The 16,236-nt window shown below is 41.1% G+C and overlaps 1 protein-coding gene across 1 annotated transcript; it reads left to right on the top strand.

The window, feature by feature from the left end:
- Positions 1 to 11,170: 11,170 nt before the first annotated feature.
- On the top strand, positions 11,171 to 15,061 carry LOC116396699 (early growth response protein 1-B). The gene is made up of 2 exons (XM_031871453.1): positions 11,171 to 11,549; positions 11,806 to 15,061. The coding sequence occupies exons 1-2, from the start codon at positions 11,393 to 11,395 to the stop codon at positions 13,134 to 13,136; spliced, it is 1,488 nt and encodes a 495-aa protein (XP_031727313.1). The 5' UTR covers positions 11,171 to 11,392; the 3' UTR covers positions 13,137 to 15,061.
- The last annotated feature ends 1,175 nt before the right edge of the window (positions 15,062 to 16,236 follow it).

Here is a 16,236-nt window from a genome sequence, read left to right as displayed (position 1 = left end):
CCCCCCCCCCCCCCACTGTGTCTCTGCCTCTCTGGCTGTCCGATGTAGCAGCTCGTTGGCGGCCCTCACTCCTTCTACCATTAAATCCCGAAGAAGGTCTCCAGCACACCTCTGTCTGAGGGAGGAGGGAAACTTTCATGCATTTAAACGCACACACAGCTCGGTCTCTCTGACTGCCCACGCTGACATTCATTACAGCAGAATGATTCCGTTTCTGTCGGCATCGGAGGGCAATTTGAGCAAAGGCACCACCAGTCGGTGTTTGCTCTCGGCAGCTCAGATTCTGGACGATCCCCGCCAGCCTCATCCTCCCCGCTGCAGCAGCAGCCTGGAACTGCCTCTCTCCCGCTGAATACGCTGGAAAATATCTGAAATGTGCACTGTAAATGATCCTCATCTGCAACATCCTCTGAAGTCATGTTTTCACTTTTACAAACGTAACACAAGCGATAAGACCAAGAAGTTTTATGCGGCATCGCAACCCACAGCTACAAAAGCTGAGAGTAGCACTCTGTAGTTCTTCTGTATACCAAGTGCTTCAAACCGAACACCAACACATTAGTGACAACTGCACACTATATACCTAATTTGGAGAGGTCCTTTTTAATGAGGTCATATCCCACATGCAACTTCATTGTTTCACATGGTAACTTTTTGATATGGAAAATCAAGACGGCTCTTAAATACGCAGGAGACCGCAGGTCCACCTCTCTCAGGGAGGGTTCATGCCTCCACACCGTATGTGTGATGCTGCATAGGAACAACTTTTATTAGATTTCTCTCTCTGGGAAGATGATTGCGAGCCATTATTCTCTATTGTGCCATCGCTCTTTAAATCCTCTGTCCTTCGTCTTAGTGATTGGTCTTTTTGATATGTAATTGATCAGTCTTTCAAAAAAAAAAAAAAAAAGGTTCTATACAGTGTTGCTCAACATTTTTAAAACGGCTGCTTCTAAAAGCAGCCATGTTTTGTACACACAGCCTGTGGTTTGACTGGCAGGGAATACAACATTGACTGTGACATTGGTTTGTTTTGTTAAAAACAATAAACGGTTTGAATAATTTTCTTTTGTCATACTGTTTGTTTTTTGGTAATGTTGGTGCAAATGATTCATTGAATCTAAGCAGAAAGCTACAATCTCTGCTTGAAATCCAGAAATGAACCCTCTACCTGACCCGTCCTCCCTTTATAACGTGCACCTCAGAGCCGAACACACCTTTACGCGGGGCTCTGATGATTGGTGGTTATTCTATCTCTACTCGTGAGTTGCTGTGGATACAAGTGTCAGCTGACTCTGTAATCCTTCTCTGCAAACACAATCAATTAATCCTTGTCCTTCATTAACTTAATATATAACGTGTCTAGAACTGCATTTTAAATTCATGTTACAGTAAATGTGTGATTAATGCATCATCAGTCAACACGGGTAGGATTGTACAATGTGTTCACATTGTATATTTTGGATAGTAAGTATAATCTTGGATTAATAAAGTTGCTCTTATTGCCGGTAGTTGAAATCCCATCGCAAGCCCCTTCTCCTTTATTTTTCAAATCTTTCCAACACACAAATGCCTAGGGATGCATATTACCCCAAAATGGCAATAAGCTTTAGATCTAAGAGTTGTAATATTGAATGAATGTTTAACAGTATAGTGGAGAGCCACGGTATGTTATCTTCATACCCAATGTACAGCTTTAACAGCAGGGATTTCATTGATTTGAGACCTACCTCCAGTTCCAGCTATAGACATACACTCTCCCCATTTTGCATGTAATGTAAAGTATTGACATTACGTGATATTTCATTCAGCTGGCAAGTCAATTATTCCTCACCTGTTCTGTAAAGATGTCAGCCTTCCTGTCAGTCAGAGCAGACAGTTGCTGTGACCTTAAGTACAGCAGCCTTGTCCTCTTTCTTTTGTCAGATGGCACATTTGTAGGCTTCGAGCTGACGTCAATCTGCTTCTTTACATGGTTTCCATGGAGGACAGTTGCTGTGTGGTCCTGGTGCTTAATTAGCTAAAATCAAAAGGCATAGAGAGTATATAGATGGCAAATTATTTTCACTCCTTGACATGTGCTGACATAGATTCACACACCAGGGCATACAGTGGCAATGTTGTTATTAATACTTTGACACCAAATATAAAACATAGAGACTGGGAGCACTGCTACGGGTTCTCTCTGTCTGTTTACATGACCACTGGGTTCCAACCTCTAGACTTTTATGAATCCTTTGAATGGACTAGATGTGCAGTTGTATAGTTGATGGCTTAGCATGGTGCATTAAGGTTTCATGGATAAAAATAGTACCTCTATCAGTTAGCAGAACAGCAGAAGAGCGGTAGCTTCACTACATTTATTAGAAGCTGCAGTATTTCTATTCAGGATCCACGATAGATACCGTGGATTAACAGCAACACAAATATACACCGCACCCGTTTACATCTTGGAAAAGGCTTGAAATCCATCTTTTAGCATTTTTCAACATTGTGAAACGTTCGCTTGGCTAAATCGTTTCGATGTTAAAAACCGGTGTATGATGTATCAGTGTGCAATGATTGCTTTCGGGCTCAGTCGTGGGAGACACAAGCTCATCATTTGGCCCTTTGACCTGCTAACGCAAAGCACGGTATCAAGGGATTTGGACACAGATGAGCCATATCCTCTGCCTTTCTCTGTTTCTCTCAGAGGAAATGGCTTCCACATCCCCTCAATGCAACTACAGTCGAAAATGCATTTATTTCTTTGAAGAGTGCGGACAATCTGTGTGACTAAAGCACTCACTGCGCAATCCATCCCCCTCACCCAAGACCCTTTTTTCACAGTGAGATGGGATAATAGCCAAACAGCATCAGAGCTAACTAATGTGACTGCATAATAAACAGATGAGTCAGGGAGTATTCATTTACATATCATCCCAACCTTATCAGAGCTTCGATATAGTGAATATTTTGTGATTACCTACAACCAATGAATTTGCTAGAGAATGCAGTGAACATGGAGAGAATGCAGTGTCCACCGCTGCTGCGTGTTGAAGTAGGATATTTTTTATGCTACAAATCATTATACATCTGCAGAGTAATTATAAAGTTGTCTTAATAGTTGCTGGAAATACCCCCCTTGTAGCACTGACTGCTGTATTGAATGTAATTACTGGGAACTTGTGCTAGAGGGAGCTAATTAATAAGGCATTTATGAGTGGAAAAGAGGCTTTTTGAATACAGCTTAGCTATCATTTTACTTACAATGGAGAGCTACTTGGAATTAAAGCAGTGTAAGTGGATAATTATGCTAATGGGTCAATTTGGATTTAAGATATGGTGGCAGGCTGTATTTCTAGATGATCACTGCTGCTACATTAGAGTGGCTCACATAGGTTTTCTGTGCGTATGTGGGCTTATATGTTCATATTGTCTCACTGGAGATGTCAGATGTTTTGTCCTGAGGCCACAGTATAATGTGTGTGCGTGTGCGTGTGTGTGTGTGTGTGTGTCTGTGTGTCTGTGTGTGTGTGTGTTCTCCTTTGACACAACTGTTTTGGCTCTGATACAAATAAGCAAGCCTTTGAACAAACTGGCTATGAACGTCTGCTCCTCGTGACGTATCAATTTATCCATTTTCTGTCTTTGTGTATCCCTCGAGCCTCATGGCTATGAATTTCTTAATGTGTCAATTTTCATCTGCTGACTGCCTGTTAATATTGTTTGTGGAACTCCGGCGTTGACATCACTGCCCTCCCAGGACAGTGAACAGTGTTTGTTCTCCCTGACATCAAAACAGAAAGCCGTCATTCCTCTTTTTAATTTGGTTGCCATCAGCATCATCATCCACACTGGCCTAATTGCTGTTTATACTTCGTTTTTTCCCCCTATAAAATACCCTCCAGGATCCAGCATCTCTGGCTCTCTGTACCCTGCCTTTGCCCCCCAGAAGCTTGCTGTTGAGCACCAAACCTGCCTCAGCCAACATAGGTCTATGTATGTTATGTAAGGCCCACTATAAATAGGTTCACCCGGGATCTTTTGTCTTTACCTGATTCGCTCTTAGCCCAACAGTTTTTATTTCTGGAGAGAGCTGTGGAAGCTAGTGCAATGTAGAGCTGGCCGTTTCCATAGTTACTTTTGTTAGCTGCAAGCTCTTAACATTCTTCATCTGTTTCCTCACATGTCTGCTGTTAGCTATTTGTTTGAATCTGTTTGCACTGCATGTCCCCTTGATGACTGCATGTGCATCTGATTATTAACAATCATATCTTTTCCGACATGTTGTGGTGTCAATGCAACACATAGAATTATATATATAGGTGTGGGTGCAGATGAGTCAGAGACTAGAATATGATATTTACTTTAGTTGGTATAGTTGTCATATATGTTGAGTGATAAGGATTTTGTGTAGTGGATGTTATTGAGCTTCACTCTAAGGGGATTGTGTTGCATCTGCACATAAGCTTTATATTTGCATTTTGACACGTTATCTACTGTTATAACATTCTGTCAGTTATCTGGGAGGAAGACATTTTTTTAGTTTGAATCAAACATGTCAAAACATGAAAATTCACTGTCCTATTTTACGGATTTCTCGTAAAAAAATGTCCAAGCAGTTAGGTAACAGCAGGTGCAGTAGCTGGATCAGGCCCAAGAATTTGACTGTCGGAGTGCTGCAAGCAATGGATCCAGCAGAGAAGAGGGCAAGGTGGGTGCCATGCGAGTGCAATGTGTGTGGAGGAGTCTGGGGGCATGGTCAAAGAAACACTGGGGCATTCCGCAATCACGATTGGAGAGCTGAATGCGATTCTCAGCCATCCCTGTTGTAGAACCAAAGAGTACAGGCGGCTGGGGACCAAAGTGGGCGAGTGCGAAAGTATTTTTGGATCACACGGGAAACCTGCCACACCAACAGCAGCAACAGCAGCATCGGGGCCTGGTACCGGGCTTCCCTAACCCACTCCCACTCTCAGAGGAAGAGCAGGAGAGAGATGTTCCTCCAAAAGAAGAACCACGCTTCCGCTGCTTTTATTTTTCTTATTTGTGCTATTTGTCTTTCAATTGCCCAGCGTTTGAATGATGATGTAGTATATATAACTATGCAGAGCCCAACATGACAGAGGGAGAGAGAGAGAGGGAGAGAAAATAACGAACTTGGCAGCTGAGGCGAGTATCTTGTATTTATAGAAAGTCGTGTTTCCGGCAGAGGTTTCTGTGGTTTTAGCACTCCCAATCCATTTTTGCGGTGTCTTACAGGCCCTATTGTATCCAGGTTTAGATTGAAGATGTTCCCTCATCTAGCGCCTTGGGGGGAGATTTGACTGTGAGACATGTCAGAATGTGATTTGGGGGAGGCAGATGGATTTCTCCAGCTCTTGTGCAACCCTGGCTTTCTAAGGATTGCTCAAAAAAAATCTGCTTTGCATCCACAAACTTTGGCATTAGTCGAAAGTACAACACAGCACTTGAGGCTGTAAATGCATGTACTCTATGTTCTATATGCATCTAGTTATTATATGGATGCAGGCAAAGCTATAGCCTACCTTATTTATGTTGTTGTCTTGGAGAACCATCACAGTATTTCCTGTGTAACCTCTCCAGATCACTGATGGTTTGAAATGCTTTTTTATTTCAAACAGCAAATGGCAGCCTCTGCATCTCAGTGGATTTCCTGGTATGGATAAGGTTCTTCTATTATTTACTCTCAAACAGTGTGGGTTGCATAGTTGGTTGACAAAATGCCAAGGCATTGAGACTTTGAGAAGCTACTGTACATCAAGTGAGATATATTTCATGTTAAAATCAGAATTATAAGTACAAAATGATTGGTTTTTTGTAGTAATGTGGATGCAATGCCAGAATCAGCTGACACTTCAATTCTTACAGTCTTGAGACAAAAGCTAGCCTGGGTTTAATATCTCTCAGGAAATAGAAAACAGTGGAGCTGTACTCTACACTAAATTTAGAATTCCAATAGCAAATCCATAGATGGACAGAAACTGGCTACTGATTTTCAATAGTGGGTAAAAAATCTTCCACTCCACATCTGATTTGTTTTAAACCAGAATGATGTTGTGCTTTTCATTCTCATGGGGAGTTGAAAGTCTAAACTCTAACATGGACAGAACCCAAATTAGATGTAATATGATCCATTGATGTGCTTTTAGTTTTTGTAAATAACTTGACTGCTGCACAGTTTTGCAAAATCAACAACATACCACAGCTCATAGATTCTGTCCTGAGATATGTATCAGCTTTATGTGAAGCAGACCGTATACGTAGAATCATCTTGTGAAAGGTGATGCTTTTTATATATGTCGTTTGTGGTTATGTTTCACAAAACCTTAATACAGATTAGCTTATTGATGACAGCATAGCAACCCTCTTTCCTATTAAAACACTAAGGAACACTGAAGAATAATATTAAAAGTCAAAATAAGAAAATATAGAACAGACATAACCGCCCTGCATCTTGCAAGCGGTGATCTCAGAGGGCAGTCAGTCCTCGCTGCCTCTTCAACTCTATCAGGCACCCACCTGCAAGCAACACTCCCACACCCTGTCCAGGAGTGAACCTGAAAATAACAAGGCCATGGGGTTACATATGCAGCATAAAGAACAGTATTTACCTCTCCCTGGGGCACAAAACATCCACTGCTGTTATGAAAGTAATATTGGGTATCAAGCACACAATCAAATCAGCTGGAGAAATGTAATCAACAAAAACTGAAATGTTTTCTGTTTGACAGTTTAAATGCAAGTCAGAGTAGGTCTGCAATTGTCAGGACATTGATATGTTTAGGCAGGCTGAGAATAAACTACTGTACTTTGAAAAACACAGGATTTATTATATGTAAAGTGACTTTTGCTGTGCAGGAGCATTTTTAGCCATGCTACTATATGTGGCTCCAGGGATTTCAATGTCAGTCTGGAGTTCCGTCACTTTGGTCCGGCAGGTCAAAGTTTACACTTCTCCTGTGAAATATCTCAACATGTGCTGGATGGATAAGCACAAACTTCTATACAGACATTCATGGATCCCAGATGATGGACGATGGACTTTTCTTCTAACGCCACCATGAGGTTGACATTCGTGGTTTTGAGTGAAATGTCTCTACTCTCCAACTGTTGGATGGATTGCCATGAAATTTGCTACTCACATTCAAGCTCCCCTCAGAATAAACTGTAATCACTTTGGTGATCCTCTCACCTCTATATCAGGTCCAAATTTAAATATGTCCAATTCTTTGGTTTATGACTAAATACCTGCCAAACTAATTCCCACCAGCCTTAGCTGCACTTTTTGTGAGTGTTGATTTGCAAATGTTTGCATGCTAACACATTAAACTAAGATGGTAACGTTGGTTTAAACATATCAGTTTAACAACAGCATGTTAGCATTGTCATTGTGAACATTTTAGCATGCTAACATTAGCATTTAGCTCAAATCATAGCCTTACAATGTTGTAATATGCATTCAAATATACATTGATTAAAATGCATATATTCATGGTGGTGCCATATGTGCATGAGTCATTTATAGCTACATTTATAGATTTAATTTGTTACCTTATTGAGACAGACAAATTACATTGACTAAATTAGAAAGACACACCACAAGTTGACCCTTTTCAGGTCAGGACCACTTTAAAGCATTCCACTTGTGCTTTGCTGAAATAATCCATTCAGAAGAAGTGCCAAAATATCCTTTTATTAAAGAAATGTTTCATCTTCTGTCCTTAGCCAGTACTTTCAACCTCTTTTGAAGTCAATATCCTTGTTAAAACATGGAAGCAACTTTGTATTGCTCCATATTCATTCCTTAGAAACAGGAGAATTTTGTCTCAGATTGCTTCGATGCAAGGAAATAAAACAAAGGCTTTCATTTAACTTTCACAGGTATGGAGTTACCCCTGCGCTATAATGTCGGTAAGTGCTAACATTACATAAATCCATTACTTAGTCCCTTTGCTGTGGCATTTTATGGAGGGGAGAGGTTAGCCACACTGCAGTTATCATAACAGCATCCCGTGATCTGAACTCTGTGTGATCAGATTGGTTTTAATAGATTCTGGATTACTTGGAGGCAGTTCCTCAAAGCTAAACATCTCTGGGCCTAGAATTAGAGTGCACATCTGAGGTGAAAACGATTTGTTCAGGAGAATGTCACTGCTGCAATGAAAGAGCTTATATGCTATTATCATACACTACCTTAAAAGATGACAGGGCAGCGACTCAGAGATGCTTTGATACATTTTCCACTGCTCCTTCAGTATGGAAGAAGATTACATTAAATTTGAGTAGTCTAATACAAGCGGGCTCTGTATTATGTCTAATAGTGTCTTTGCCTTTGTGTTGCAGTAGTCACAATATATTTTATTCAATATAACCCACAAGCTTTCCTATCCGCAATTAATCTTGTCCATAACGAATCTTGTCCACAGCAAATCGCCCTAAGATACTGTTCAAATGGATTAAGCTCACAGGAGTCCTTTCAGTACAGTTAAACATCTGTGATTATTGGAATAAATGCTGCTTTTATGGTGTGAAGGTAGTGATTGTCTATAGCTTTGGTCTGTTTATCAATACATTCTTGCTTGTGTACAGCCATGTGCCCTCTTGCTACTGCAACAATATACAGTATTTTGATAATTTAATCAAATCAAAGTACCAATACCTCACTAAAAAGAATACCATCACGAGTACAAGTCCTGCATTCCAAATCTTACTTAAAAACTACTCCTTACTACTTAAACTAATAAAGTGCAAAATGGCTCCAGACAATGTTATGTTATTAGCTTATGATATTTCTTACACTAGCATCTAAACAGTACTTTATGGTTGTAGTTAAAATGGAGATCATTTTAACAGCCTTGCTGGATTTTTTTAATCCATAAAAATGTAGCAGATTATACAGGCTGGTCATATGTTCTGTGTGTAAAATCTCAATCTAGAACAGAAACTATTAACTATAAATTAAAGCTAGTGCCTGTAGTGTAGTGCCTTTTCATATATTGTATAGGACTAATGCAAAATGATTGTGTTAATAGTTAGTTAGAATTTCCCAGAGTCTGATTGCGTTGATTTTATGCAAAAGAATGCCATTTATATGAATGCAGAACCACGGGAACCAGTGAGAGTAGAGTGAAAGTAAAGTGTGTGTGTGCTGCTGGTTCATGTGTGATTACACGGCTCAATGCGGCAGCAGCGTCGCTATCCATGGTCCTGAACCTCTAACCGGTGGAAGAGCAGAGGTCTGCTGCAGACCACAACGTCCTATAAAAGAGTATCGACTTTTTGTAATAGGAAGTGTGACCACGGTGTGCACCCGGCAACAGATGCGAAAGAGAAAAAAATGCTTTGGGGGTTGAAATGTCATGTGAACAGTTGGGTTCAACCACTGAACACCTCAGGGGTGTTATTGACTCCCTTCGATGCTTTTAAAGGCCAAGGGTTCGTTTGGACTGGGCTTTGCAGTTATTCGCCCTGATGGTGTAAGCGACCACAATTTCCAGTGACCACAAGAGAGGGGGTGAATTTGTGAAAGTAAATCAAAGCGGTGGACTGCCAGGAAGAGTTGTTCAGTTTAACTGGAAACATGTAGGCCATGCAGTCTAGCCCAGAGAGAGGCGGACAGAGAGGGAAGTGTCAGGGGAGAGATTAGTAACTGGACTGCCGGTTGGTTTTGTATTTGTCATCAAAACGAAGTAATTATTGTTTACTTCAAATACAACCCGACAGACTCTGATGTAGGAGAATATCTTATTATCTGTTCACATTCTCAGAGTTTTTCTCTAAATCGTTTAATTAATCGTCCTTTAGTGTTGCTTTTGTACTCCTTTGTTTTACTTTATTACATTTCGTTAATGTACAATGGCTTCACATAGCTATTTGACCTTGAATCGCACCGATCAACAACGTTGGCTGTCAGGCCTACAAAGAGCAGGTGTCAGGCAAAACATAAACCTCTTTTCTACTGCATATTACAGTACTTTCGTTATCTGTCATGTGTTGCTTTAGTTTGTTGATTTTGAACTTGAACTGGACATTGGCCGCTAGTATTATCACTAAACACAGACCTTCAAGGAACAACAACAGTACAATATTACTGCTGATGATTTCACACTGTCCTTTCACATACAGGCCTATTTATATTTATAGCATCTTGATATTCCTACATGTTAATATCTAGTATATGCTATCTTATCGTTTTCTGATATTTTATCTGTGTTCTATTATTACATGCATTTACAACATGCTGTAACAACTATAGGCCTCAATATCTCTCTTAAATGTGTGATAGAATGACTATAGCGCTGTGTTTATAATACTTAATACAACTTTATATAAAATGTTCATAATTTAAGAATATAGCCGAAGTAGTTAAACACATTATTATTAACGTACAAAAATGTAAAATGTATTATTATTATGGAACAAACCTGTTGCAAATGTGGTTTCCAAAAAAGTATATTTGACCGATACAGTATGTAGGCTACATGAGTATTATATCCTTTAAGATATATCCTATAAAAAGATGATAAAGTTTTAGTTTCCACCTTAGACCTAAAAAGTATTTCGTTTCTGATTTCATTATTCGTATTCCAGCACTGTACCTAAGACTTCCTGATATGTCACATTACTCATTACCTTCCCATTACTGGCGTTTGCATGCCTTCTTACCTCCAAAAACTGGAATGTCCCTCAGTGTGATTGATCAAGTCAGTCAAACAGCGCTGGTGTCCACTTTTCCACCAGGTCTTACATCTCATACCATGAGAGGACGGTCAAAACTAAACCGGCGGATGGTGGAGGTATACGCCGTTTGAGATATTTCACCTCCAGCGTGATATTCTGAGAGGTGAATGGTGATACCAAGAGAAACGAGACCGTCTTCAGTTTAATAACATTTTAATTGAAATGATAAATCGTTTCTGTGGAAAGAAATACCATCATTACAACGTTTTACCACCCAACACTGGTCGCCACTTGTTGCAACGTCAGACTCCATCGCTCCAGTATGGGAGGAGGGAGGATTAGAGGAGGGGGGACTCCGTCACATCCTCTTTCCATGTATGGGCATGAAGTTTACACGCAGCGGGGAATCCTCTCACTGGAGCTGATGAATGGGGAGGAGGGCCGAGGGAGCTGCCAAAGTGTATATAAGGAGAGAGAGGGGAAGTCGCTGATGTGAAATCCACAGCAAGCAAATACCCACCGAGGAGCAGAGACGAAAAGGAATACCTTTAATTGCTTTTTACACCTTTTAACACAGACTGCTTTGGATCATTTGTTGAAAACCATCAAAAGGGGGGTTGAAAGAAAACATCCGTCTGTATAATTTGTTTTACATTTCCCCTTTTACCTTTTTCCCTGGGAGAGACGGACTTCTAAGTGCATCAGTATGTTGAACAATATGGATTTGAATGCGAAAGATTCTTTTTACCCTCAGTTTGAGAATTGCAACAGTTCTTCCCTGGGAATGGAAAACAGCGCGCGGAAAGATAACCAGGAGGTGTACGTCGATGCAGAGCGGGGGGTACCTGCCCAGTTTGGCCACGGTGAGTTCGCATCTTTGCACAGTCGATAAAATGTGCATGCATGAGAATTTGAATATAATGAATACGAGTACCACAGGAGATAGAGAACTCTTTCCGTGCAGTCGTGTATATCAAGGCATCTTATCAAGGCATTCCTGTGCCAAAATACGCATGAATGTTTACGTAACGCCTATTTGTCATCCTCGTTAAATTTGCACAGATTCTCAAATATAAAACACTCGCGATGACAAAGTTTTCTCTCTTGCTAATTCAACAGAAGGAACCCCTGCAACCCTCAAAACCGAAGCCTCCAACTCGGAATTTGCGTTCAACCCCTGCGAGTGCCCAAAAGACACCTACACCCCCTCTTCGCTCGCCTACTCTGGCAGTTTCTATGTTGAGGCATCTCAGGGAGCGCCGTGCAGCACCGAAACACTTCTCAATATGATCACTGAGATTGTGGGTATATCCACACTGCCACTTTCAGAAGTGCAACACAGCGGCAACAGTCGGGGAACTTATCCATCGCCTGCGCCGATGGACAGCAGCAACGGCAATTTTGGAGATCCCGGCGTTAAGAGGCAATCCTATACCTGCTCCGGACCTGCTCCCCCCCTATACTCCCCAGACCAGACGTGCACGAGGTATGCTGATGATCAGGCCGGCAGCCAGGCTCTAGACCCGTCCACTTCCCAGCTGAGCTTCGGCTCCTCCCGAGCTCCAAACCAGAAGAAGGATGAACCAAAGTCAGAGGCCGCTTCTTTCCCTGTCGTGGTCAAGAATGAGTTTGAAAGCAGCTGCTACGAGTGGGGAACATTCAGTAAGTCTGGCTGTTTGGAGACGAGTTTCCAGACAGAAACCTTCCCGATGTCAAGCGATTTCCCCCCTGACCAGCAGATGGATGTTAAGGAACTTTTAGACACATTTCCCCCAATCTGTCCCAACCCAGAGATGGAGTTTAAAGTGGAGGGAGGTATCAAACAGGAGCCGTGTTTCTCTGACACCTGTTCTCAGAGCTACTCAAGCCCCCTTTACAATAATTACCTCCCACCACCTCCTATGGGCCTCTCCTCCAACCTGAAACCCTTCCCCGAACCTCCACAGCAATCTAATCAGTGTGATTCCTTATACACATCACCAGCTTTACCGAGCACCATAGACTCCATTCTCTATTCTTCCTTGTTGCCAGATTCTTTCGCCCAAAGTTACACCACCCGTGCGACAAAGCCCCCCAGAGCCAGGAAGAGCCCCGCTGCCTCTCACGGCCCAGCCAAAGAGAAACCCTTCACCTGCCCAATGGAGAGCTGCGACCGGCGCTTCTCTCGCTCGGATGAGCTCAACCGGCACATCCGCATTCACACGGGCCACAAACCTTTCCAGTGCCGCATCTGTTTGCGGAGTTTCAGCCGTAGCGATCACCTTACCACCCACACCAGGACTCACACCGGGGAGAAGCCGTTTTCCTGCGACGTCTGCGGCAAACGGTTTGCCCGGAGCGACGAGAGAAAACGGCACGGACGCGTACACCTGAAACAGAAGGAGAAAATGGAAATAAAGCCACAGGTGACCACCGGCGCATGGACTTTCACTCTTCCCGAGGGGATTTGAAGACAAGGCTATGTGTCCACACATACAATATTAGGATCTTTCCGTCTTGGAAGATAAGCCAGCTAAATACGAGTTGATGTCTGAGTTCGTTCGACTGGCAAGCCAATGCCTGGCACAAGAGGTTTTGCAAATATTGCAGTTTTTTTTTGAGGAGCAGAAGGGGAGAGAGGTCTGCTTCGGCCTTATTGCCTGCTGCTGATGCTGCTGACTTTATGCAAAGATGCATATGTTGTAAAAGTCGGTAAACAGATCAACAGTGACTTGTTGCTCTTACTGTTAGTAGAGCTAAAACCTCTCTGCTGCGGCATTGCATGACTGCTGTTCAGCACCTCTTCACCTGGACAGCTCCAACCTCCATCGCCTCAAAGCCTAGATGGATTGCACTTACAGATTATTAATATCTCCATTTAAGATTCTTATTTTCTGCTTTTAGCATTCTTAGAGCAATGGTTTGGACTATGTTTCTTAAAACGCATGTTTATGTCAGTGTTTTTTTTTTTCTTTAAGCGGAATATCAACCACTGTCAAGGTACTCCTTCACTGAGGGTTATTGACATGAATGTAGGCGAATATATTTATGGCTTTGACCATAATGCTGTCCATCTTTGATCAAATTGAGTGTTTGTTTAACTTCTTATCATTTGACTGTCAGTGTTTTTGTCATTGGTCTTTGTGTTGTATTACACTTGTTTGAATTATGACAATTGTGAAAGATATATCATAAATGGGAAATAAATATATTTGTATTACTGTACTTCTTTGTATTTTTATAGCTAACTGTATATTTTACATTTATCACATTTGAGCGTCCTTTATCAAGGTGAAATGTATTTTAAATCATTAATAATGTCTTGGTTTTTGAGGGCTATATTGTTTAGTAACACAATATTTTAAATGTTACAATTTGATATCAGAAAACTTTTCGCACTTCATCCCATTGTTGGTATGATAAGAGTTATTTAATTGAACTGCTGAGCTAGATTTAAAAGGGATCAGTATGTACACTAGTTGTGGTACGGCTTTTCAACTAAAATGATTTTACAGTATGTACAGAAGTATGTTTAATCAAGCTAGAATTGACTAGCAAATCATATAAACATTGCTTTTGAGTAATCAGGTAGCACACATTGCTGCGAGTTTCTGTGGACTTTACCTTGGACTTTACCATAAAAGGGTTTTAACTCCTGGTATCTTTAGCTGGAGATACTGTATGCTGAAATGTTAACTTTAGCAAAAAAAAAAAGAAAAAAAAAAAAAAGAACAATGTTGAGAGTTTGGTGAAATTGTCACCAACAGGGTATTGCAAAAAAGTAATTTAACTCGCCTTAAGTTATATTAACTGTTCAAGTAAAGATTTTGTACATACACAGTTTCTACAATACTTCAAATTAATATTGATGTTGTTATTTTTATGAAAAGTTTATGAACAAAATAAACATTTTCTGGAAGCAGCAAGTTTCTTGTGCATGGTTTAGAAAGATCAAACGACTATTTATTTTTCCTCCCTTTGTCCAACCTGTTTTTCATAGAGCATGGCCCCCCCCCATCGGAGCATTCAGATGAGTGTATCTATTCCCAGAATATACATTATAACAGTCCACCTGTGGCACCACACTGTAGCCCTAACATTAGACATCACAACTCTGCCCTGTGAATCACAAGGCTTTTGGCTCAAGCACATAAAAGTGAATACCCTATTACTCAGTGCTGTGATTCTGAATCCCCTCGACTTCAAAGATCCCCTTTCTCATGTTCTAAATGTAGAGATGAACACCATGAGCAAAGTGGTAATCTCTACAGGAAACTTGTTAAACAGGACATTTTCTTGCCATGTCAATGAAATGATCTGATGCTCTCAGTTCATTCATTCCTTTGTTCATTCACTCATCCATTTTTGCAATAAAAGGATATTAATTTCCACTCAATTGCTGATCGCGATTATGGTCTATTATCATGTTTTTTTCCCTCTCTCTCACAGAATGGTGCTACTGAAGTCTCCTCTTGTCAAAAATGCAGTTAATAGTCCCTGTGCCTTGAAACCTCTCTAGAATAAAAAAGTGGTGCAAGCCATTGCTTCTTTTTATGATAGTGAAGGCATTTTTTCAAAGCAACACAATTTGTATCTCACTATAAAGAACAAACCCAAATGGCGCTGAATTTTCACTTGAACTGGTAAAAACACCTTGAACGCGGCACAAGTAATGTATAAGGTAAGCCAATGTGACCATGAAAAAATAGCTTGTGTCTATACGTAAAATGGAATTTCAAGATGCGTGGGGCTCCGTGCGTCTTTGTAGGATGCCAAAATCATACAATCTGTCATTGTAAACTATACAGGCATGTCTTACCAGGGACTCCGCTGTGGTATGTAGGACATGCATGTGCCCATGACGCAGTCGGCTGGCAGAACACTATGCTTGCCCACGGCAGTGCGTAAGTGCCTGCGCTGTCTGTAGCTGACAAACATACTGTACCAGTGTGAAAATGCAAGCTGCCACATGGAGCACTGTAAATAGCATGTACCCATCATCTCCTGTCCATCACTCATCATCACTTACAATAGCACAGGGCCCAACCAGTACGCACTCCCTTATCCGTGTTGTTTTAGTGGCAAACGTTGTCCAGTGATGGATAGTTGAGGTTTTGAATTGCAGTGATGTGCAGTCACAGTGACCATTATCCAGACACTTGAAGACTGAAGAGTTATTGAACTCTGGCCAGTGATGGAATTTCTGCATTTGTGCATTTGAAAGCTCAAATTCACATTTGCATACTGTAAATGGTCCTTGATATATCTACAGCATGTGCGTACAGTTCCAGCTGCGTTGTCTTTATCAAGTATGTTAACCATGTCATAAACCCTCCGAACTCATTCTTTGATGCAGACTAAAGACATAAATCGGTTCTTTTCTGACTGACATTTATGTTGTTTTTTACTCCCGTAGATATGCGTAATTGCTGAAGCCATTAAGTAATTGTGCAGCAAGGGCACATGACCGCCACTGAGAACCATGATTTCTCAGAATGCTCACCTCTGCTGTGAATGGTAGCACATCAAGTCCATTAAATCCTTGCCAGGATGTTACTAATGCGAACATAT

This window comes from Anarrhichthys ocellatus, unplaced genomic scaffold (genome assembly GCF_004355925.1).
Source record: "Anarrhichthys ocellatus isolate YVR2014 unplaced genomic scaffold, GSC_Weel_1.0 scaffold58, whole genome shotgun sequence".
Taxonomy (NCBI): Eukaryota; Metazoa; Chordata; class Actinopteri; order Perciformes; family Anarhichadidae; genus Anarrhichthys; species Anarrhichthys ocellatus.
The sequence above is the reverse complement of the archived record's forward strand: the minus strand, read 5'-3'. Positions and strand labels throughout refer to the sequence as shown.

What these genes read in the sequence shown, in the direction of transcription:
- LOC116396699 (XM_031871453.1), top strand. Translation starts at nt 11,393, where the DNA reads ATGTTGAACAATATGGATTTGAATGCGAAAGATTCTTTTTACCCTCAG. An exon ending in ACCTGCCCAGTTTGGCCACG is followed by an intron (nt 11,550 to 11,805) that starts GTGAGTTCGCAT and finishes CTAATTCAACAG; the next exon opens with AAGGAACCCCTGCAACCCTC.